The sequence below is a fragment of the Hyperoodon ampullatus genome, assembly GCF_949752795.1.
Source record: "Hyperoodon ampullatus genome assembly, chromosome: 14".
Classification (NCBI taxonomy): Eukaryota; Metazoa; Chordata; class Mammalia; order Artiodactyla; family Ziphiidae; genus Hyperoodon; species Hyperoodon ampullatus.
This window is the reverse complement of record NC_136927.1, coordinates 74,945,906-74,969,519: the sequence shown is the minus strand read 5'-3', so window position 1 is coordinate 74,969,519 and position 23,614 is coordinate 74,945,906. Positions and strand designations below refer to the sequence as shown.

The following is a 23,614-nucleotide window of genomic DNA, read 5'->3' as shown; positions in this document are numbered from 1 at the left end:
TCGAGTTAGGGAGAGACACAAAAAAGTAGGTGATAAAATAATTAGTGACAAATAGTATAGCATGCTAAGGGAGCACACAGGAGGGACACCTAACCCAGTGTAGTCAAGGAGAGCTTCCCGGAGGCAGAGATGTCTAAGATAAGACCTGAATGCTGAGTTAGCATTAGCTGGGCAAATGGTTGGCGAGTGAGGAAAGCACTCCTGGCAGAAGGGAACAGCACGGATAAAGGCCTGGATGTGGGGGAGTCTGCTGGTGCAGCCATAAGGCTGTGTATAGCCTGAAATAGAAAGTTGAGGGTCTGAGAGGCGAGGCAGGACAGAATGGAAGGAAGTAGGTCATGAAGGGTCTGGAAGCCAGCCCAGAGAGTTTGGACTTTATTCTGTGGATGAGGCATGAGAGACAACAAAACTTATAGAGACTAAGCAGCTCACTTAACTGAAATGGTGCAAGTGAAACATATACCTTGTTGATCTTTCATTTTCCAACTCTTGGTACAACTCTTCTTACAGAAAGACAATAGTGCAAGTGAGATAGCAAACAACAGCTGACATTTGGCCTTAGTGTTAGGGAGGCAATAGGGAGTGGTGGGGATTGTGGAAAACTGGTGGCCACCGAACCCACTGAAAGGAAGCAGCTGCTATGCAGCTCCAGGCAAGTGGTGACATTTGGGGTTCTGGGTGCTGCATGGCCAGATCTTCTGATTTTTCAAGAGAACCCAGAAGCCTGAATTTCTGTGTAAAATCTCCCAATTTAAAAAATTTATTTATTCATTTAAAGTATGGTTGATTTATAATATTATATTAGTTTCAGGTGTACAGCATAGTTATTCAATATTTTTACAGATTATTCTCCATTAAAGATTATTACATGATATTGACTATAATTCTCTGTGCTATACAATATATCCTTGTGGCTTATCTAAAATCTCCCCATTTGATGGGTCCTAATCAAACTTACAAGCTTTTGCACAGCAAAGGGAACCATAAACAAAATGAAAAGACAACCTACGAACTGGGAGAAAATATTTGCAAATGATGCAACCGACAAAGGCTTAATTTCCAAAATATACAAACAGCTCATACAACTCAATAACAAAAAGACAAATAACCCAATCAAAAAATGGGCAGAAGACCTAAACAGACATTTCTCCAAAGAGGACATACAGGTGGCCAATAGGCACATGAAAAGATGCCCATCATCGTTATTGATTAGAGAAATGCAAATCGAAGGTACAACGAGGTACCACCTCACACTGGTAAGAATGGCCATCATTATAAAGCCTACAAATAACAAATGCTGGAGAGGGTGTGGAGAAAAGGGAACCCTCCTACGCTGTTGGTGGGAATGTAAATGAGTGCAGCCACTATGGAAAACAGTATGGAGGTTCCTCAAAAAGCTAAAAATCCAGCAATCCTAGTCCTGGGCATATATCTGGAAAAAAACTATAATTTGAAAAGATACATGCACCACTGTGTTCATAGCAGCACTATTTACAATAGCCAAGACATGGAAACAACCTAAATGTCCATCGACAGATGAATGGATAAAGAAGACGTGGTATACATATACAAGTGGAATACTACTCAGCCATAAAAAGAATGAAATAATGCCATTGGCAACAACATGGATGGACCTAGAGATCATCATACTAAGTAAGTCAGACAGAGAAAGACAAATACCACATGATATCACTTACATGTGGAATCTAAAATATGACACAAATGAATTTACCTACAAAACAGAAACAGACTCACAGATATAGAGAACAGACTTGTGGTTGCCAAGCGGGGGTGGGGGGGTGGGGAAGGGATGGAGTGGGAGTTTGGGGTTAGCAGATGCAAACTATTACATATAGGATGGATAAACAGCAAGATCCTACTGTATAGCAAAGGGAACTATATTCACTATCCTGTAATAAACCATAATGGAAAAGAATATGAAAAAAATATATATAAGTGAATCACTTTGCTGTACAGAAGAAATTAACACAACATTGTAGATCAACTATACCTCAATAAAATAAATTTAAAAAACTCGCCACTTTAAATGCTGGCAGCTAATTTAAAAAATGTAACCAGGGCTTCCCTGGTGGTGCAGTGGTTGAGAGTCCGCCTGCCGATGCGGGGGACGCGGGTTCGTGCCCCGGTCCGGGAGGATCCCACGTGCCGCGGAGCGGCTGGGCCCGTGAGCCATGGCTGCTGGGCCTGCGCGTCCGGAGCCTGTGCTCCGCAACGGGAGAGGCCACAGCAGTGAGAAGCCTGCGTACCGCAAAAAAAAAAAAAAAAAAAAAAAAGTAACCAAAAAATATGTTTGAGAGTCAGGTGTAGCCTGCAGACCTCCCCTCCCCAACAGGGGGAAATCAGGCATAGGAAGGAACTGGGGTTGGACTGAAGGTTTGAAAGCTACGTATGGAACTTGGGGGCCTTGTGATTGGCTGCGGTCTGCTCGGTGGCAGAGCGGCTTCCAATGCCCTTTGGAGTTTTGGGTCTGATCCGTTTTCTGCCATTAGGTTACTAGGTTGGTAGTCTTGGGCAGGGCCTCCGTGTCCTGGATAGAATGGGGATCACCACATCTACCTTGTAGGTTTGTCTCGAGGACCAAGGAGGTGACTCCTGACCCAGTGCCATGCACACAGGGAGAGATTTACACTTTTTATCCTTATAATCAAAGGCTTCTGGGTATGGGTTATAATATGCTAGAAACTGAAATTCACCGTAAATGTAAAGTACTTATTTTTATTTATTTTTTTTACTCCAGACACCTAAATTCGACAGTGAATGAAATAGACAAATTACTCAAAAACTACAAACTACCAAAACTCACTCAGGGTGAAATAGCTGTAACTATTAAAGAAATTGAAATCGTAGTTAAAAACCTCCTGAAAAACGAAATCTCCAGGTCTAGATGGTTTCACTGGAGAATTCTACCAAACATTTCAAGAAGAATAGCACCAATTCACCACAATCTCTTCCAGAAAACAGAAGAGGAGGCAACACTTCCCATCTCATTTTTTGAGGCCATTATTACCCAGACACCAAAACCGGATAAGAAGAGTATTTAAAAAAACACCCTCATTTTTCAAGTAAAAAATGTTCATCATTTAGCAGCTCCAGGCAGTTTGTGTTCCTTTAACAGCACCTACAGTGCCCTTAGGGAAACATTATATGATTCCCGGGCTGGTCTTTTGAGGTCAGTGGGGCAGGAACTGTTATTCCAATTTTACAGATGAGCAAACCTCTATTTAGTTCCAAAATATTTTCATCACCCCCAAAGGAAACCCCACACCCACGAAGAAGTTGCTCCCCATGCTCCCTCCCCTCTGGCCCCTAGTAATGACCAATCTGTATCCTGCCTCTCTGTGGATTTACCTATTCTGGATACTTCATGTAAATGGAATCATACAGTGTTATGACCTTTTGTGCCTGGCTTCTTTCCCCTTAGCATAATGTTTTTGGGGTTTGTCCACACTGAGCGTGTATTAAGTACTCCATTCCTTTTTATGGCTGAAAATATTCCACTGTACGAATATCCTAGGATGTGTTTATCCATTCAACCACTGATGGACATTTCCAAAGAGATTCTTAAACTGCATACTTCTCTTTGAATTAGGCCCTACTGGGGAACTTGCATCAGCGCTTTCCCCTCTCTGCCATCGGAAGGGCCCACAAGTTCACTAATTCACAGAGGAATTGTGGGAAGCAGGCACGGTGCGGGGAACCTCTTATTTCCCTGTCAAAGTCAACCCCCCATACAACCGCCTTGATACCTTCCTGCCACTCACCGAGTGACACCCTCATCACCAAAGGCTCACGGGAATTCCAGTGATCTTTGGACAGCTCAGGAACCCTATTGTTGGGAAGTAAACACCGTAAAAAAGTGCAGGTGGGGCGCTGGGGGAGACGGCTTCTCAACCTGCTAGTTAAGTGTAAAGGAAAATTGTTCCCATTATTTAGGTTCGCAAGGTGCCTGGGATTTTTTTCTCACCACTTATCATTGTGAGCAGCACCCCCTATATTTACAGCGGACAAAAGAGCTTCTCATTCTAACCCAACCGACAATTTGTTGTAGGTTTTGCACAGGAGATTTGAATTCCTCTTATTATTATTATCATTATTTTTTTTTTCACATGCCCTCCAGCATTCGTTGAAAGGTGGGGCTAGAGAAAAAAAGTTGGCCGAAGTAGTCTGGGGAAGCAGTCGCGTTTGTTAAATTTGGGGGCGGAAAATGAGGAGTACTCAGGAGTCTTAACTAGCTCAGAAACCCTCCACCTAAGTAGAAATGGTCTCTCTCCAAGCAGCCAAGAGCACGGGGCTTCAAAGAAAGTCTCTGCTAATGAGTGCTTTTCTGACAACCCCAAACCATCTCTGAAATATATTTTATGTTGGAAGTAATCCTTTAATGCTCTAAAATACATGAGCAGAGGCACTTGGCATGGAGGCCCAGTGGCTCAGGGAAGAACTATTACAGGGGATTAAATCTACAAAGGGTACCACTCCCCTGCCCACGGCCCCTCCAACTGTCATTCACCTCTAGGACATCTTTGAAAGCATTTCCAATCTCTTCCTCATCCACCCCCGCCAGAATGACAACGGCAGATGTTCGCGTCTTGCCCTTACTGGGTGGAATACAGTGACTAGTTAAGTCAGCACCCCTGGTCCTACAAAGAAAATAATCATTGCTTGAGAAGGCCAATCAAAGTCATCATTTCTTTATTAGCCACAAAGACTAAATACCTTTTACTTAACTGAAAAGAGAGCGGGCGGGGGGACGGGGGGAGGTGGGGATGGAGATTTAAATACAAGGTTTAACCCCCAGTGGGGGAAAGAAATCTCCGACTTCCTCAGAAAATCCTTTCCAAATTGTATTCATCTTGACTTAATCCACATCTACCGAGTGAATTAGGCAGTATTTATTTTGAAAATCTACTTTATAGAGTTCCAAGGACTCTGTTTTCCTTGGGCAGGGCTGACTCCATTTCAGAGCTGGAGGCCGCTGTGAGGGCCCCGGCCAGGCCTTTAAACGTCCAAGGTGCTGGCCTCACATGGTTAACACAATGTAAATAAACACAGCTGAGCCCGGAGAAATTGGAAGGTTTTCTCATTAAAGAAATAAAATAAACAGATGTCCTTAAGCACTTTGGCTTGTGTTTGTCAAAGGATGGAGAGGTCTAGATGTCTGAAAGGCAGAAATGAATTAGAGTCACATCTCAAGGTAGAAGGGGGAAAAAGAAAGAAAAGGATCTGTGGTCCTCTGAATTAACTAATCGTCCTCCAGGGAGGGCACTTTTGATTTGAACCTTAGCAACTTCTACAAATAGTTTTTAACTGCTGGGTCATAAAACCAGGGATTTTATTTCTTCTCAGTTTGTAAAGCAGTAACGGACAGGCCAAGCCGCGTCTCGCCAACTGGATCTGATTGAATCCTGATGGCACTGTGCTGGGTATTGGATTCCGGAATCTGAGCCGGAATCACGTAATTACACCCGCTGAGGGATGGGGGAGGACTGTGGCTGGTCGGAGAGGGCAGGGGAGCCCCAGGGGGGAGTTGTGTAGAGCCAAAATCTGGCCAGGCTCTCTCTGCCCAGTCTCTTCTAGATACACAAAGAGGCTGGCAGGATCCACGAGAAGAGTCGTCACCAGGTGAATTCATGGCTTACATCTTGCCTCACAGACTAATGTGTGACGGTGTTGAGTTTAAATGTCCCTTCTGGTTCAGTACATCTGGGCTGGGACCCGAGACCCTCCACTTTTTTTGTTTTTTTCTTTTGTCTGCGTCGGGTCGTTGAGGCATGCAGGATCTTTCGTTGTGGCGCGCGGGCTCCAGGGCACGTGGGCTCTGTAGTTGCGGCACGCAGGCTCTCTCGTTGAGGCACACGAGCTCAGTAGTTGTGGTGCGCAGGCTTAGCTGCCTCGCGGCACGTGGGATCTTAGTTCCACCCTGACCAGGGATCGAATCTGAGTCCCCTGCATTGAAAGGTGGATTCTTTTTTTTTTTTTTTTTGCTATACGCAGGCCTCCCACTGTTGTGGCCTCTCCCATTGCGGAGCACAGGCTCTGGACGCGCAGGCTCAGCAGCCATGGCTCACGGGCCCAGCCACTCGGCGGCATATGGGATCTTGCCAGACCGGGGCACGAACCCGCGTCCCCTGCATCGGCAGGAGGACTCTCAACCACTGCACCACCAGGGAAGCCCCCATGAAAGGTGGATTCTTTATCACTGGATCACCAGGGAAGTCCCATCTCTGCATTTCTAACAGCTCCCTGATGATGCCTGTCCCTGAACCACACTTCGAGGGGCCAGGAGGGTTACGTTACCACAGGGATCTGGCGATGCGGAGTTTCAGTTCCTGTAAGAACCCATCGTGAAGACGTCTGAACGTTCAGGCATCCTTAATGCCTCAGTTTGGGTCTCCCCTGTGATGCAGACCCTGAGCCTGGGATTCAGGTGCAAGCAGTTTATCTGGGAGGTGACCCCAGGAAGCACTGGTGACCGAGTATGGAAGTGAGGGGGGAAGGGAAGGAAATCAACAGGGGCAGGTCAAGGAGCAGGCTGCTGCTGCGGGCTCTCTCCCTCTGTGGACACCTGGGAGACTGCACCCCAGATTGTCACAGGTACTTGCAGAGGAAACCATCATGCCTGTGGGAATGGGGAGGGCTGCAGGGATAAAGGTGAGGCATTAACAGCATCTGCTCCAATGGAAATTCAGTCCCAGCCATTTAACGATGATAATGATGATGTTATTCTATCATCAAATAATCACATCAAGAAATGAATAATTGCAACTGTATTATGGCAAGCCCTCCATGAGTCATCTTGATAGGGCATTTCGATCTAGTTGGAAGGCCGGAGAGACCTTCCTAAGGAAGGGACGCTGGATAATAGTATGGCTTCTCTTTTATTTGTTGGAGGAGGGGAAGTGATAGGATTTAAACCACATTTAGTGAACAGAATTCCCAGCCATGATAATGGATCCCCAAGACATATGATCTTTAGGAAGTAAGTAGCCTGTGCTTTGTGGGCAGTGTGGTATGGTTTTTGAACCACCTGACAAAGCTTGGAAGCTGGGTGGAGGGAACCAGGGACGCCTGTGTCCCGCGGTCTACGCGGAGGACCCGGAGGGCATGGGGACCAGTAACCTCTGTCCCACATATCCCACCTACGCTGGGCACAACCTGGCATTGGCAGGTCACAAATGTAAATGCCACTGGCGGGGGGTGGGGGTGCGGTGAAGGAGGCACCACGGATCCATAACCCACAGCCCAGGGAGGATGTGTAACTCCAGGGAGTGAGGAGGGCAGAGGTGAGCCCCAGGGTGCAGGTCCTGTCAAAGGGTCTCCACTCTTTGAAAACTCAGGCCTGGTGTTGCCAGATCTTCCTATTTTCCAAGAGAAGTGAGATATCCAGGTTTTTAGGTAAAAATATCCAGATTTTAAAATATTGGCAATGAATTCAGAACTTAAGGAAATGCCAGGGGATCAACCTGTCTTCAAGCCAGATTTGGCATTGCCAGTTTGAAACCTCTTACTTTTCCAGATTGAGCAGGGCCTGGCCCTTTTAAAGGGTGACCTGGAGGGAAACCTTGGAATGGATCCTGCTCGGGTAGGCATCAAGGATCACCTGGCTCCACTGCAGGTCCCCCACCAGCCAAAGGGTCCCTGACTCCAAGCCTGCCTGGAGGAGCCACTTGCTCAACATTCCACAGCCTCTGCTGAGCCCCTGCTGTGGGCCCAGCTCTGGGTTAGGTCAGGCCAGGCTGGCACCCAGCATCTTGGCCCCGGAGAGATGCTGACAGGCCCCTATCTTGTCATGTGTGTGATTATTTGTTCCCTGCAGGGCAGGCACCTTGGAATCTCATTTCTGCAGTGCTTGCAACCACACATGCTGAAAACTCCCTACCCACAAGCTATTTATTTGTTTATTCAACAAATATTTATCAAGTGGATGTGCCAGGCACTGCCTGGTGCCAGGGGATGAAGCTATGAAGACATCAGATCCAGTCTGTGTACTCCTGGAGCTCAGTCAAGCAGAAGAGTTCACGCCAATGGCTTTTAATTTTCACCCTGAGGACATTCATGTGGATCACTGGGGATGCAGTTTAGATACATGGTTAAGAGCAGTGGGCCACCTCCTGGCTTTCATCTCTTTCAAGGTAGGTGACCTTGGCTGAATTATGCTACCTGTCTGAGCCTCAGTTTTCCAGAGATGGGTATAATAGGAACAGTCATACCTTATAGGTTTGTGGTGTAAAGCTCAGAGCAGTTCATAAAGGATGCTCGTCACAGCATTGTCTGTGCTGGTGCGGAGCTGGGGGGAGCTTGGGTGTCCTCCCTGGAGGAAGGGGGCATAAGGAAGACGTGGGACCCTGGGATTCAGAGTAGCAGGTGGGTGTAGGGTTTCTCACCCGCAACCCTATGGACACTTGGAGCTAGATAATTCTCTGTTGTGGGGGCTGTCCTGTGCATTACAGGATATTTAGCGGTATCGCTGGCTTCTACACACTAGATGCTAGGAGCAAACCCCAAGTCAGGACAACCAAAAATGCCTGATGTTGCCAAATGTTGCTTGGGGAGCAAAATCACCTCCAGTTGAGGACCACTGAGTTAGAGCAATGGAGTTGGACATAGGGCAATGTGGAAGGACCTAGGGCCACAGTGCAGAGGGAGAAAAGTGAGAAACAAGGGGTATTTAACTTTCATTTACAGACAGGAGAAATAAATGCACACAAGAAGACAATACGGATTTTACAGGCAAGTAAACAAAAAGCTACACAATCAACTATGGGGAGGGGAGGAGGAAGAGTCCAAATGGGTCTACAAAGAAACATACGTTTGTACCCACGTGATACAAGAAAGAGGCCTGCGTGGACAAAGAATGTGAATAACTCAACGCTGGCACTTGAGGTCCAACTCAAAAAAAAAAAAAAAAACGTTCACAGTGGAGTACCTGGTATATAGTGAATGCACCAAAAAAAAAAAAAAAAAGGGAGAATTTTTTCAAGAGGAATTTGTTAGTTGGCAATAGAGGGAGAAGAGATCAGGTCCCTTCAGAGGGAGACCATGGACAGAAGGTAAGTAAGACATCTCTGGAGCCCAGGGAGCGAGAATAAGGAATCGCTTTTCATTCTTTATCTGTGGCTGGTTCTGCCTTCAAAATATATCCAGGCTGCTGCACTTCTCATCTTCCTCATCTCATCCCCCCGGTCCAAAAAACCATTATAGGACTGGACTGTTGCAGTAGTCCCCTCACAGGTCTCCCTGCTTCCAGCCTTGCCACCCAATAGCTTCCTTTCCTGGGGAGCAGCAAGAGGGATTCTTTAGAAATATAAGCAACAAACCTCATGGCTCCCACTTCAGAGTAAAAGCTAGTTGAGTTCTACTTGACTTGTTGTGCTCCAACCATGCTAGCATCTTTGTTGTCCCTCAAATCCATCAAACTTCTGCCTCAGGACCTTTGCACTTGCTGTTCCCTCTTGCTCTTCCACTAGATATCTGTTCCTCCACTTCCTTTTAAGTCTTTATTCAAAATTCAGCTTCCCCATGAGGGCTCCTTCCCTGGCCACCTTTTAAAAAATTTAATTTCAACCCCTTTCACCCTGCAATACTTCATATACTTCAAAGGACATCATCAATAAGGGGAAAAGACCACCCACAGAATGGGAGAAAATATTTGCACATCACATGTCCAATAATGGACTGTTACCCAGAATATATAAAGAACTCTTACAACTCAAAAATAAAAGACAAATAAACCAATTAAAAACAGGCAAAGTGTCCATTGACAGGTGAAAAGATAAAGAAGATATATATATGTGTATACACACACACGCACACACACACAATGGAATACTACTCAGCCATAAAAAAGAATGAAATAATGTCATTTGCAGCAACATGGATGGACTTAGAAATTATCATACTAAGTGAAGTAAGTCAGACAGAGAAAAGACAAATATCATATGATATCACTTATATGTGGAATCTAAAATATGATACAAATGAACTTATTTACAAAACAGGAACAGACTCTCAGACATAGAAAACAAACTTATGATTACCAAAGGGGAAAGGTGGGATTAGCACCTTTCCCCTTTGGGATAAATTAGGAGTTTGGGATTAGCAGATACAAACTACTATATACAAAATAGATAAACAACAAGGTCCTACTATATAGCACAGGGAGCTGTATTCAATATCTTGTAATAAACTAATGGAAAAAAATGAAAAATTATATATATATATATATATAACTGAATCACTTTGCTGTACACCAGAAAATAACACAATATTGTAAATCAACTATACTTCTATTAAAAAAAACAATAAATGATTTAATAGGTATTTCTCTAAAGATACTACAAATGGCCAATAAGTACATGGAAATATCATTAGTCATTTGTCAACATAATTAGTCAGAGGAATGGAAACCAAAACCACAAGACATCACTTCACATCCACTAAGAGGACTATAACCAAAAAGACAGATGATAACAAGTGTTGGTGAGGATGTGGAGAAATTGGAACACTTATCCTTTGTTTATGGGAATGCAAAATGGTGCAACTACTCTGGAAAAGAGTCCGGCAATTTCTCAGAAGGTGAAACACAGAGTTGCCATATAACCCAGCAATTCCAATCCTAGGTATACACCCAAGTGAATTGAAAACATATGTCTATGGAAAAACTTGTACGTGAGTGTTCACAGAAGCTTTATTCATAAAAGCTGAAAACCCAACTGTCCATCAACTGATGGATAGACAAAATGTAGCATATTCACACACTGTAAAATTATGCAACAATAAAAATGAAGTATTGGTATGTGCTACAACATAGATGAATTTCAAAAACATTATACTAAGTGAAAGAAGCCAGTCACAAAAGACCACATATTGTGTGATTCCATTTATAAGAAATGTCCAGAAGAGGCAAATCTATAGAGACAGGAAGTAGATTAGTGGTTGCCAGGGGCTGGGGTGGGAGGTGCTGGAGGAAATGGGGAATGATTACTAACGGGTATGGGGTTTCTTTCTGGGGTGATGAAAATGTTCTAAAATTAGATGCTGGTGATGGTTGCACAACTCTGAATATACGAAAAACTAATGAATTGTACACAGTGAAATGGCAGATTTACGGTATGTGGGTTATTTCTCAATAAAGCTGTTATTAAAACACACACACACACACACACACACACACACACACACACACACACACAACTGGGCCTAGAGTTGAGCTTCCAATTGGTACTGAGCTGCCTGGAAGGCAGGGCACTAAAGGAGGAGTCAGGGCTGACCCACTGTGAACCCAGGAAGACTGCTGATCAGTTCCCCTTATGAGCCCTTCCTGGCCACAGGCAAAGGCTCCTGACCACCAGGAGCCTTTTGTCTAATCCCAGCTGGAAAAAACAGAGTTCAGGGATTGCAGGGGGGGGTGGGGGTGGGAGGAGAGGTTAGGAAAGAGGCGGCCGGCAATCACTGGCGTCTCTGGCTCTCCAGGGAACCTCTAATGGATCCACAAGATGTGGGGAGGTACAGCTACCAAAGGGATGCTCTGGTTTTGAGCACTGGGTAGGAAGCGATGGAAAGGAAGTGGAGAGATGACAGCCTTGAGCAGCACATGGCCTGACTGGGAACAGGAAAAGGGCCCAGTTTCTGTTTTAAAAGTCAAACAGTCTGTTTTTGAATCATTTCTTAATCAGTTTAGCTCTGTTGGTCTTATTTCCCTAAGTAAACAGTGAGTCGCTCCTTCGGCTGGGACCACAACTGATCATGATTTCTGCTTCCTGTACAGTGCTTAACACAATGGCCATGAGCAAAGAGCTGCTGGTCCTTGGTGTAGATGTACAGAGGGTCATGACCTTCAGAGCCCACTCTGGACACACTTCTCACTCCAGGATCCTCACCATCTTCTGGAAAGAGCACTTCAGTTTTCTCTGGGGTCCCATCCCTCCCCGGCTCCATCCATTTGGTTGGGATGGAGCTGACCTGCTCCGCCACTCCCTCCATGCCAGGCTCTTGATCTAGGCTGGCTACACAGAGCCACAGAGTCTGATGTATGGATGGGCATTTGACCCAGTCTGAGCCAATGAGATTCAAGCCTGGGAGCTGTGCTGGAATTTGGGAAGTAGGTCTTTTTCAGTTGGGATTTCTGAGAAGGAGTTGCCACATGGAAAAAGTCAGCTGAGGGATGCAGAAAGACCAAGCCCTAAGAACACTGCTTGAGCTTCTGGATCCAGTCCAGGCTGAATCCCATTACCTCTGGGTTTTTCAGTTATTGTCATCTAATAAATTCCCTTTGTAGCTTAAACACTCCGTGCTTCAAGCTGAGAGTCCCACTTGATACCAGCTATTAATAATAGGTTCCATGTGGCTGCAGCTATTGGAAGAGCACAAAGAGAAAGAGATGTGGGCCAAAAGTCAAGGCCATGAATTTAAGTTCCATTATGAATACCCTGACTACATACCCTCCCTGTCTCAGTTATTCTGTCTGCAGAATGGGGCTCACACTCCTCTATGTCCTCTCCTCTCCTCTGTCTTCCAAGTTTATAGCTGTAGCCCAGACCTCTCTTTGGAGCTTCAGACCCACAAATACAGCTGTCCTCTAGGTGTCTTGAACAGAACGAAGTTTCTTTTTCCTCAACAATTTTCTTTTTCATTGTTCTTCCTTTTACTAATGGTACTTTGTGCTAGAAAATGCTATCTGTCCTCTAATATCCCTTCTTCCTTTCTCCCTCTCAGAATGATAGAATCCCTGAATTTTAATAGAGCACATGACTAGACTACATTTCCCAGACTCCTTTGCAGTTGAAGGTAGCCATGTGATCACATTCCAGCCAATGGCACGTGAGCAGGAACGATCTGTGCAACTTCTGGATCTGGCCCTCCAAAGAGAGGGAAAAAAGTAAAAATGAAAAAGAGAGAGGTGGACTCCCCTTTTCCTGCTTCCCCTTCTTACTGGCCGGAATGCAGACATGGGGGTGAGCTACGTTTCATCTTGCCAACAAGGGCAATGCTCCAGGAATGGTAAAGAACAAGATGGAAGGGGGTCTCCATCCCTGGTACTGGGTAGCAGCCTTACCAGCCTGAACTGCTTATGCCTGGACTACAAGGTGAGAGGAATAAAATTCTATCTTGGTTAAGCCATGGTTAGTCTGGGTCTCTCTTAGGGTGGCTGGATTTAGGAAAACCAACCAACCAACCAACCTCATTCCTCACTTAAAAGAGCTGGAGTAGAAAATTCTAGAAGAGGAATAATGATGGCACTGGAGACCTGGGGGCTCCAAGAGCATCTCACCTTAGTTTTCCCTGGACATCCTGGGAACACCCAGAGAGGCAAGTGCACCTGAGATCTACCTCTCGTTATCTCCTGGATGACCTCACTCTCTCTGGGCCTCAGTTTCTCCTACTGTACCATGGAGACTAATTGATGGGATGGTCTCCCAGGTCCTTCCAGCTCTGACCTTCAGTGGTTCTGTAATTCTAGGATGGATGTTGAAACTCAGATGCCAATGGGGTCAGGAGGGTCCCCTAAACAGGCCAGGTGGGGCTGTGGATGGGCTGGAGAGTGTACACCCCCGCTAACTGGGCAGCTGCTACTCAGCCCCTGCTGATTGCTGCCACATGGGAATGCAGGATTGCTAGGTTTTCTAATTTTTCAAGAAGACTTGGAAATTGGGATTGTTTTGGTCTGTGCAATCTCCTGATTTTTTAAATGTTGGCGACAAATTCACATTTTTTCGAACACTCTAGGGGCCAAACACAAATGTCTGCAGGCAGAATTTGGCGGGTGGCCCCTAGTTAGGAATTTTTTGTTTTGATACTATTTTCTATCCTACCTACCTTTATTCACCAAATATTTATTCAATGCCTACTAGGTGGGGGGCACTGTTCTATGCTTTGGGGACAAAGCAATGAACAAAACAGAAAAAAAAAGTGCCTGTCGTCATGTTGCTTTCATTCTAGAGGATCATCCTGATTCATTTTCCCAACAAATATGTATTGAGCAATCTGGTCCATGCACTGTGCTTAGTTGAGTTGATAAAAAATGTTCATGGTCTCTGTCCTCAGGGCACATATAGCTTAGAAGGAGACAAAATAAGTGCATAATTATAATATAAATGAAAAATAGAGTTATGGGGAGAGGTGCAATTTAGATGGGGGTGGGAGTGGTTAGGAAAGTCCTCTTGGAGGAAGCTACCTTGAAAATGGGAACTGAAAGATAAGTATGATTTAACCTAATACCTGAACTTTCTAGAACATTCTAGATTATAGCAGAAGCTTCCAGTGTGCCCCTCTTCTGTGTCCTCTCAACATGCAGAGGCTTCCTCCTGTTAGGACCTGTGATCCCCTGCCCTAGGGTTTTCATGGGACAGGCCAGGACAGGGAAATAACCCCCCCAGAAAAAGCCCTCAACCCACGATGGAAGGGAATGTGTAGATAAATATCCCAGTACCCTTGCTCCTTGGGGGAGTCAATTCTGAGGTGTGTCCTAGAGTAGCCCAGAGGTCCCCGGTGGTTCTGAGTCCCAGGTACATGCAGCCATAGCTATCTACGTACCCTGTATTGGCTGCCTTCCCTTCCCCGCCTCACTTCCCCACTCTGCACCTAGTGCTCCCTGGGATCACCGCCCAACTAAACTACCAGCACTCACTCCTGGTCTCAGGCTGTGCTTCTGGGAAGAACTCAGAAGAGATGGGAGAGATGGGAGAGATGGTGGCAGGTTCCGAGGACAAAAAGCAACTCAGGACAAGTAAGAGAAAACAGGGCTGGAGAGCAGGGCAGGAGCCAGCTCATGAAGGGCCTTGGAGGCTGGGCTTAGGGTCTGTCAATGGGGAAGCCACTGACGATTTTTCAGTAGAAGAGAGACCAGGCTTGTATTTTAGGATGACCCCTCTGTAGGGGGCTGGAAAGGGCAAGAGTGGAGACCAGACAGCTGGAGGGGAAGGTGGCTGGGATTAGGTGATGGGACTGGAGAGAGCTGGCTGGTGATAAGTGACATGGACCAGGTGCCATGGGGCCCAGAACAGAGCTCTGGGCTTTGCCCCTGTCTTGAACGAGCCTGTAACTTGGTTTAAAGAGTGGTAGTGAGACACAGACACAAAAATCTTAGCCTAGATTACAAAGCCCTATGCAATCCATGGGAACTGAACTGTTGCACAAAGCTGTGGAACTTCTCAAAGGGTAAGAAGAGTGAAGGAATGGTTCTTGGGGGGCCGGTGGCTTTATTGGGGTGGTTAAAAACCATAGAACACCCAGCCTGGGTGGGCAACTCACTACTGCAGCCCCTTTGGGAAAGCCCAGTTTTTTTGCACTAGCTGCCAAGTCCGCTCTGGTGCTTTCAGCAGCTCTGGACTCTGCCATCCTTTACCTAAGCTGTGCACACTCCAAAAACGCATGCCGGATTTCCCGCAGGCACTGCTAGACATATTAACGGCATTCCTCCTCGGCAAGAGATTTCTGCACCACCAACACCATTTTTATATTCTTTACAACATAACGGCAGACGATAAATCTATCTTGCTAATTACACATCCAGCTTGTTATAACCCTCATAAAAAACATGAGCAGCTGGAAAAGCCATGAGGTGATGTCAAATCATATTCCTGGGCTCTAAACAGAAACAGAAATATTTTCCAGGCGCTGGTGAGTCTCATGGTTCCCACTCGTGTGTGGAAGCAGCTGCCAACAGGTTGCTTACCTCGGATGAGCTGACGGTGCATCTGTCCCCTAAAGCCCCGCCCTGCCACCTCTACCTGTCTCCCTGAAGAGACGGCAGACATCTGGAGCATCCGCATGTGGTTTGATACAAAGCCCACAGGATCGGCAGGGTTTGGGTTTCAGCAGTTGGGTTCATTTTTGCATTATTAAGGGCGTTTTGACATTCTTGCATGGACCACCAGTCAACCGACAGCATCTGCCCGGAACTCTAACTGGATGGTTCCCTGACATAATTTGTCGGTGATACATTTGCAAAGCTGTTGCTAAGATCCATGCTGGAGCTGACAAAATGCCTCCCCCTTGTCTCAGAAAAATGGAAGGAAAATTAAATTCATCTGCCGGACACACTAAAATAAACAACAGGGAAGAAGAAAAGTACTTTACCTCGTTTTTCAGCTAGGATTACTGGGTTTGGCTGAAGCATCTCCTAGCCCTCTTAGGAGGAGGGAGACAGCCGAAGACTACAAGCTTATATCCTATCAAGTGGATGTTGAATGTTTCATGTGTTGGAAGAAAAGGCATGGGAGACAATGGGAGAAGCTAATTAAAATTTCACATGTCAAGGGAAAATTCAATAGGCCTTCCAAAGCCCGGCTGACGCAAAGGGGCAGCTTGTTGGAGAAGCTGTCGTATCAACTGCCCTCACAATTCTAAAGACAAACTAGCTGGACAGACTGTCACGTTGAAAAAAAAAAAAAAAAAAAAAAAGGAGACAAAATGGATTCTTACCTTCCCGTATCTGGAGGCAAAAGTCCCCGTGAGTAAGGAGTGAAAAATAATTATTGTCTCATCCAAGTCCCACACGAACACACGCTGTGATGAAAGAGAGGGAGAGAATGGAGACAAATGCACTTGCTTGCATTTGACTTAATGTCTGCAGAAATTAATTCCCTGGGAGGAAAAATATGTCTTGAAAAACATTATCTTTAAGTTATAAAACATGTGACTCACGCATGTATCCTCGAGTCCCCATTCAACCTCATCTCTGTAAAATATATTCTGATGGCCAAGTTTTTGGGTTCCTATCAACCCATAGATGCCAGAACCAAGACGCCTGTTCTTGCCTTTCACATAAAAGCTCAAAAGAGGAGTTCAGTCCAAAAGCAATAAAAATCATATAACTCATTTGACAAAATGAAATACTACCATTTTACGTTCACTGCTCACCATAAGCCCAGCTACTTCTAAACATTTCTGTTTTTAGCAATTCTGCTGATTACCTTTATAACTCTAAATAATGTACTTTTACTTATTGATTTGCCAACTTTAAACAATATCTTTTGACTGGGCAATGTGAAAGATGAGGGTTTATAGCTCATGGTAAATCTCCCCCATTTCTCCAGAATTTTATATTTTTCACATATGCGAACCCCTCTATTTCCAATTCCCATCAGCACTGGATATTTTCTCTTGGCTAAAACAGCAAACCCAATGTGGAAAATATGGACATTGGTGTCCCTACCCTTTCCCACTACCTCCTCGCCTCTTGAATAGCTGAGCTTTAGCCTCACTTCTGCATTGTCAATGTGGATAAACTGGTTTGTGCATTGGGTTTTATAATTGTACTTAAGACTTCTGCGCTCTATATATTGATTTTAAAAGTTGGTAACCAGTATAGAGCATTTATGTACATCTTGTGATTACTGTTCACGGCAGAGCAAAGTAATGTGCTAGGATTTCACTTCCTTCTATATGTATCTAATGTCATAACTCCAGAGCCACTTTAAGGAGACTGTTCCTACCACCAAGGTCATGTGTATTCTCCTTTCTTGTACTCCATCCTGATTAAAATCGTGCCATATCTCAGTTTGTTCATAGGAATCACGCCTGTCTGGAATAACTTTCTGTTTTTGCTGGAGCTTATTAATTGCTTTAATTCTTTTCTTGTTTCCAATAACATGCCTTCAGTAGAATTTCAAATTCAGCCACACCCTCTATATCAAAGATGTTCTTCCTCTGTGACAGAATGTTCCAATGTGGACTGGATCATCTTCAGGCTTGTTACATAGCTAGCATCCTGAGACTTCCCTTTACTGCATTTCTGGGTCAGAGCCACTGTTTTCTGGACCCCAAGTCTCTTTCTTGGTTTTCTTCCTTGTTTTGCTTGAGTACATCCTTAAGTTGCTTCTTCGGAAAGGAGCATGGAAAGTAACCTTCCTGCATTTTTGCTAATCTGATCATGTCTTTATTTTGCTCTAAGGTTCCTCTGGGTGCAGAATTCCAATTGGAAAATAATGCCCTCTAGATCTTTGAAAGAATCTATCTTGTGTCAAGCATGATTAATGAGAAGTCTGATGTTTCACTGATCCTCAGTTCTTTACAGGTTTTACTTATTTTTCTCTTTGGATTTTTTAGGCTCTTTTCTTTATACTTGGCATCCTCAAATCCCATGAGGATATATCTAGGTGTTGTCTTTTTTCATTCATATTGTTCAGCACTCAAACATTTCTCAAGCCTATTTCTTTAAATAATGTCCTCCTATCTTTCCCATTGTTACATCTTTCTGGAATTCCCAATAGACAAATTAGATGTTTTGGATTGATATTGCTTATCCTTTAAAAACAGTGTTCTGTAATTTTGTCTTTTCGATCTATGTTCTCAGAGATTTCTTTAACTTTCTCTTCCAACCCTTCTATAAAACTTTCTTTTTTAAAAAATTTTCTTTCTTTCTTTATTTTTGGCTGTGTTGGGTCTTCGTTTCTGTGCGTGGGCTTTCTCTAGTTGCGGCGAGTGGGGGCCACTCTTCATCGCGGCGCGCGGGCCTCTCACTGACGCGGCCTCTCTTGTTGTGGAGCACAAGCTCCAGACGCATGGGCTCAGTAGTTGTGGCTCACGGGCCCAGTTGCTCCGTGGCACGTGGGATCTTCCCAGACCAGGGCTCGAACCCGTGTCCCCTGCATTGGCAGGCAGATTCTCAACCACTGCGCCACCAGGGAAGCCCACCCTTCTATGAAACTTTTGATTCTCACTATCATTTAAAAATTTACAGTAGCTTTTACTTTGTTTCTGAGTGTTCCTTTCCCAATAGCCTGCACTTCTTTTTTTGTGGATACAAGACCTCCTTGAATCTTTATAAGAAAACCAATCAGAATTTTTCTAATATCTTTTCTGTTTCTTAAATTACCTCTCATAGTTTATCCTATTCATTTATCTTGGCCTCAATTTTTTATACTGCTGGTTTTCATAATTTTTTCTGGTGATCATTATTTTTAAAAACAAAAGGCCTGCGTGATCATTTATGTAGCTGGTGTTGGGGGCAACAAAGGCACCTACTCAGTCTACCATCTTGAATGGGCCACCTTGGAAAACTCTCTGGGGGTCAGTGGTTGTATTTACACATTTGTAATGCCTTTAAAAGTAAAGAGAAAGGTAGTATCTAGAAGAAAAAAGGTCAATTAATACAGGTTTTCAAAACAATTAGTAGACTTGAATATTATTTTGTGAATTTTTTTTTTTGCCTTATGTGTCCATCTTGGCATCTCCCAATTCACGCCACTGGCCCAACTCCTTGCAAAAGTCCATTTTTAGGTGGAAATAATTCATTTAAGATAATCAGACAGCCATAAGTTTTTACTATTCATTCATTCACAATTTTTAGTGAATATTATTTGAATATTATTTTGTGAATTTTTTGATCTTTTACATTTATGTGTATGTAAATGCTGGGTCATGATAATAAGTATTGTTCTTATTATGGGTCATGGTAAAAAAAAAGTTTGAAAACCATTGTTTTTGAAGAGAGCTTCTGGGGTTTAAATATGCTAAGTCCTAATTTATCTGAACTAACTAGGCTGGATCAGTTAAACTTAGAAATTTTGGTAAGAGAATTCTTTAAAAAATCAAGTAATTTCAAATTTAATGCAGACTCCTTAATTTACTGACTATATCCTCTCTGAAGAGGGTCTGTCCCTCTTCCCCACTAGTCCACCGTTCTATCTCCCTGTGTTAGATTCTCAGTGGGTATACTGTTCCTGGTGGACACTCTGCTCGTGACCCTAACTCTTTAGCCCACCAGGGTTTGGGCCAGGGGTGGGCCCCTAACCCCAGCTGGGTCAGAGGCCTTTCCTTGGGAACTCAAAATTGAGACCTGGAAAGAAATTCATTGTCTTTGGGTGGCCGTTGGTAGCAACGTGATCTGAAGGACAGGGAAGACTAGTTTGCAGAGAGAGAGGAACAGAGGGGTGAAAGATGGAAACATGACCCAACACTTTTGCAGGACTTGGTTTTAGTTAGAAGTAGAGTGAGGGGCCTGGAGGAGAGTCATGCCCACTGAAAAGACACTACCGCTTGGGGATTCTAGCACCTACACTGTGGAACATAGGGAGAGAAGGTGTAAATGCATTTCCTTGCCCCTCCTACCTTCTGGTTCCAATATCTTGCTGACACTTGCTGTACCCTTGGCTCTTGGGTTCTAAGAGAATCCCTGTATCCTTAAAATAAACTCTGCTTTTTCACTTAAGCTAGCTCAAGTTGGTTTCTGGCACCTGCAGTCGAGGGATTTTAACTAATACATACTCAGAATGTTCCTCCTTTCCACTTCTCTACCTAATTTCTCTCTCGTGGGCTGCAGCCATTAGCAACAGTGCCAGAGACGTAAGAGGTGCGACCCATGCAAAACCTCTGTGCTGATATTGAGCACGGCGGTGAAACACAGCTCACACCTTTTCAACTGTTCCTGCCCAGTGGTACTTACTCTGGAATCAAGAAGCAGATGTTTCCAGAATAATATCACCCCATAATCCTTCCATGCCCCCCCACCCCCTTCTCAGCTTAATGGAAAAATGTCTCTCCACCCCCACTGTCCCCTACCAAGAGCAGAAACCACGTCAGGTGATTGAATACATTTTTTAAAAATATTAAAGTACGTGTTGCTCTCCAGGATTTCTACAGCTCTGCAACTTCAAGCTGGTAGAAAATCCTCAGGCATCTGGGAAGGCACAAAGCAAGGGTGATCAAGAGTCAGTAAATTTTCTTCTAGCCTTGTGAAAAGGCCTAATCCCCCTGAAGGGTTTGTGCCAAGTCTCCTTGGTTTTAGAAGGTGGTGGCTTTAAGAATTAGAGGAAAAGCAAGAACAGAATCCTCTGGACTGAGAAGAGTCCCATGAGCAGTGGGAATGCTTACTCTCTGGCAGGTCCCGAGGGCAGTCGAGCTCACAGAAGAGATGGCTGTGTATACTAAGTGTAGGGGACGAGCGTGATGTTCAAAATATTTAACACCTTCTAGGATGATCGGAACAGACACCAGCCATAAACAACTGCTACTGCTCTCTTAGTGAATCCTGGTTGACTAGCACAGCCCTACTAGTGACACTGGTTAGTTAGTACAGCCCTACCAGTGAATACTGGCTAAATATCAAGTGTCTTGGTATTGGCCATTTGTTGTTGGGGTCCCCAGCATCCATCTCCTTCTTAGAAGGAGCATCTCGATTTTCTTTTCCCTTTGTGTGCTATCTCGGTGAGACTCTCAATCAGGGGCATGAGGATCCAGGCCAGGCCAATGGGATGCTGCCTCCTTGGAATCGGACATCAAGTGACATGGCGCTAGAATCTCAAATATCTCACTCTCCAGAAGGGGCCGGCACCCTGAAGGTTCCCCAGATTCCCCAGCGTGGTCTTTGTTCCTATTCTTTCTAACCTTGGTTGTATCACTTCCTCTCCATGCTGTTCCCTCCCAGTAGATCCTTTTTTGCTTAAGTAACCAGAATTGGTTTCTGTTGCTTGCAACCAAAGGATCGTAGCTAATACTCCAATGTTCTTCCTCTCAACAAGGATTTCTATGCCCAACATATGGCATGGAAACCCCAGAGAGCAGCTGGACTTTCAGTGACCACTGCAGGTACTGACAATGAAAAAGGCAGCAGCCACCAAGCCACAATGGACAAAAGAGGCTATTATTCTGTTTTCTGAGACCACTTGAACACTGAGATTCTCATATAATTCTGGGAGGGGAAAGGCCCCAATAATGAAATGGAATTTCCTACCACCCTGGTGGGTGGGGACTCAGAGTCAAAATGACACTGATTTTAAGGAAATGATGAAAATGCTATTTCTTAGCTTATCTGAGTTTGCCAGCTGAACTTTGTAGCTGCTACAAAATTTGTACAGGATTATCAATAGGGATGTGATGATGCTGCATTTGGATATCCTGACAGTGACTCAAGCTTTGCCAATACTACCCATGTATACCCATGGCACACTCAAGCCAGCAAAATGGCTGCCTTTTGCAAACAAGTACGAACTTGTGCATGTGCCCATTTTTCTCCCTTGATAGGTAACACTTGCTTCTGTCTGTTTTGGGGGCATCCATCTTGCCTCTGTCTCTTCTAGTGGTCTTCCCCATCTTTCATGCATGCTGTTCTTTTTTGTTTGTTTACTTGGGAAAATGTCAGTGCCTGACCAATAACCCCACACTTGCTTAGTTATAATAAAGATTGGCGCATCCCTTAGACCAGTAGCTCTCAGCCTGGGCTGCACTGGAATCACCTAGGGAGCTTAAACATACTGACACCTGGGTCCCACCCCCAGGGAATCTGATTTAATTGATCTAGGCTTGAGAATGAAGGTTTCTCAAAGCTCCCCAGGAGATTCTCATGTGCAGCCCAGATGGCGAACCACCGAGAAACTCCGAATTACAGAAATGATGCAAACTTATTTGAGCCACCCTCCTGTCTTCAGGTAGATAAATATCTAAGCCACAGTAGAATCACTAGGGGAACTTTCAGAACTCCCTGAAATGTCTAGTTAATTAGTCTGGGATGGGGCCTGGGCATCTCAATTTTAAAAAGCATTCCAGGTGATTCTATCATGTAGCCAAGGTTAAGAATCACTCTAACCCAGTGGGGAAGGTCCATTGTCCAATGTCATCTTTACTGGAGGCTCTCAAAGTGTGGTGCCCAATGCACATCAGCATTGTCTAGGAATTTGTTGGAAATGTGAATTCTCAGGCCCTGTCCCAGATCTACTGAATTGGAAACTCTGGGGGGTGGCCCCAGCCGTCTGGGTTTTCGCAGGCCCCCAGGTGCTGTTGTTGTGGCTCACAGAATCACCCATCTTTACCATCTCCAGGGTCACTTTTCCTAGCCTGGCCAGTCAACAGTGCTTCCGTGTGGCCAACCGAATTCTTCCCTCCTTTTCATCAAGGGCCCTTTACTCTGTTCCTGTACTTTGTGAACACACAGGGCCATTCTCCCCCAGACAGAACTCTGCCTGACGCCTCCTGTTCCGGCCACATGTGGAGATGACATTCACCAAGTCAGGCAGAAGAAGCCTGTGAGTTACCTCAATCTCATTGTCTCCTGCTGGGGAGGGGTCACTGCTCCGCTTAGACCGGCCTCGGAGCTTCCCGTCAGAGGCCCGGTGCGGCCTGTCTGTGTCTCCCTCTTTTGCTGGCGTGGAAGGTCCATTGTGCGTGTTATATTCACCTGGAGAAGGAGAGGGAAAGGCAGACATATCAGAGGCTTGGCTGAGTGTGTCCTCCCATGAACTATTACACCAGAACCATCTGACTCCAAAGTGGGAGGTCCCCAAGGCAGCAGCGAAGGCAAAGGTCACGTAGAATCAAAATTACTCTTGAAAGTGCCTTAAACCACCCATTCATAATCATTCATACATCCAGCAAAGATTTACTGAGTAGGTATGGTTCCAGGCACTGGCTCCATAGCACCTAAATTCTAGAGAGAGGAGAGACACATTAGACAGGCAAGTAAGTATATAATATGCCAGGTGGGGACATATGTTATAGAGAATTGACAAATTGGATAAGAGTGCAGGAGTGCTGGGAGGTTACTAATTTTTGTTTGTTTGTTTTACATCTTTATTGGAGTATAATTGCTTTACAATGTTGTGTTAGTTTCTGCTGTACAATAAAGTGATTCAGCTACATGTATACCTATATCCCCATATCC

At 44.8% G+C, this 23,614-nt stretch overlaps 1 protein-coding gene across 4 annotated transcripts in view; it reads right to left on the bottom strand.

The window, feature by feature from the left end:
• The window catches only part of EYA2 (EYA transcriptional coactivator and phosphatase 2), a gene marked incomplete at both ends in the record, with an annotated part of 172,577 nt that overhangs the window by 55,978 nt on the left and 92,985 nt on the right, over positions 1-23,614 (bottom strand). For all 4 annotated transcript variants that reach the window (XM_079718290.1, XM_079718287.1, XM_079718288.1 and 1 more), the window contains 2 exons: positions 16,441-16,524; positions 22,989-23,131. In XM_079718290.1, coding sequence (XP_079574416.1) covers positions 16,441-16,524; positions 22,989-23,131 — 227 coding nt within the window. The remainder of the gene's footprint in view (positions 1-16,440; positions 16,525-22,988; positions 23,132-23,614) is intronic.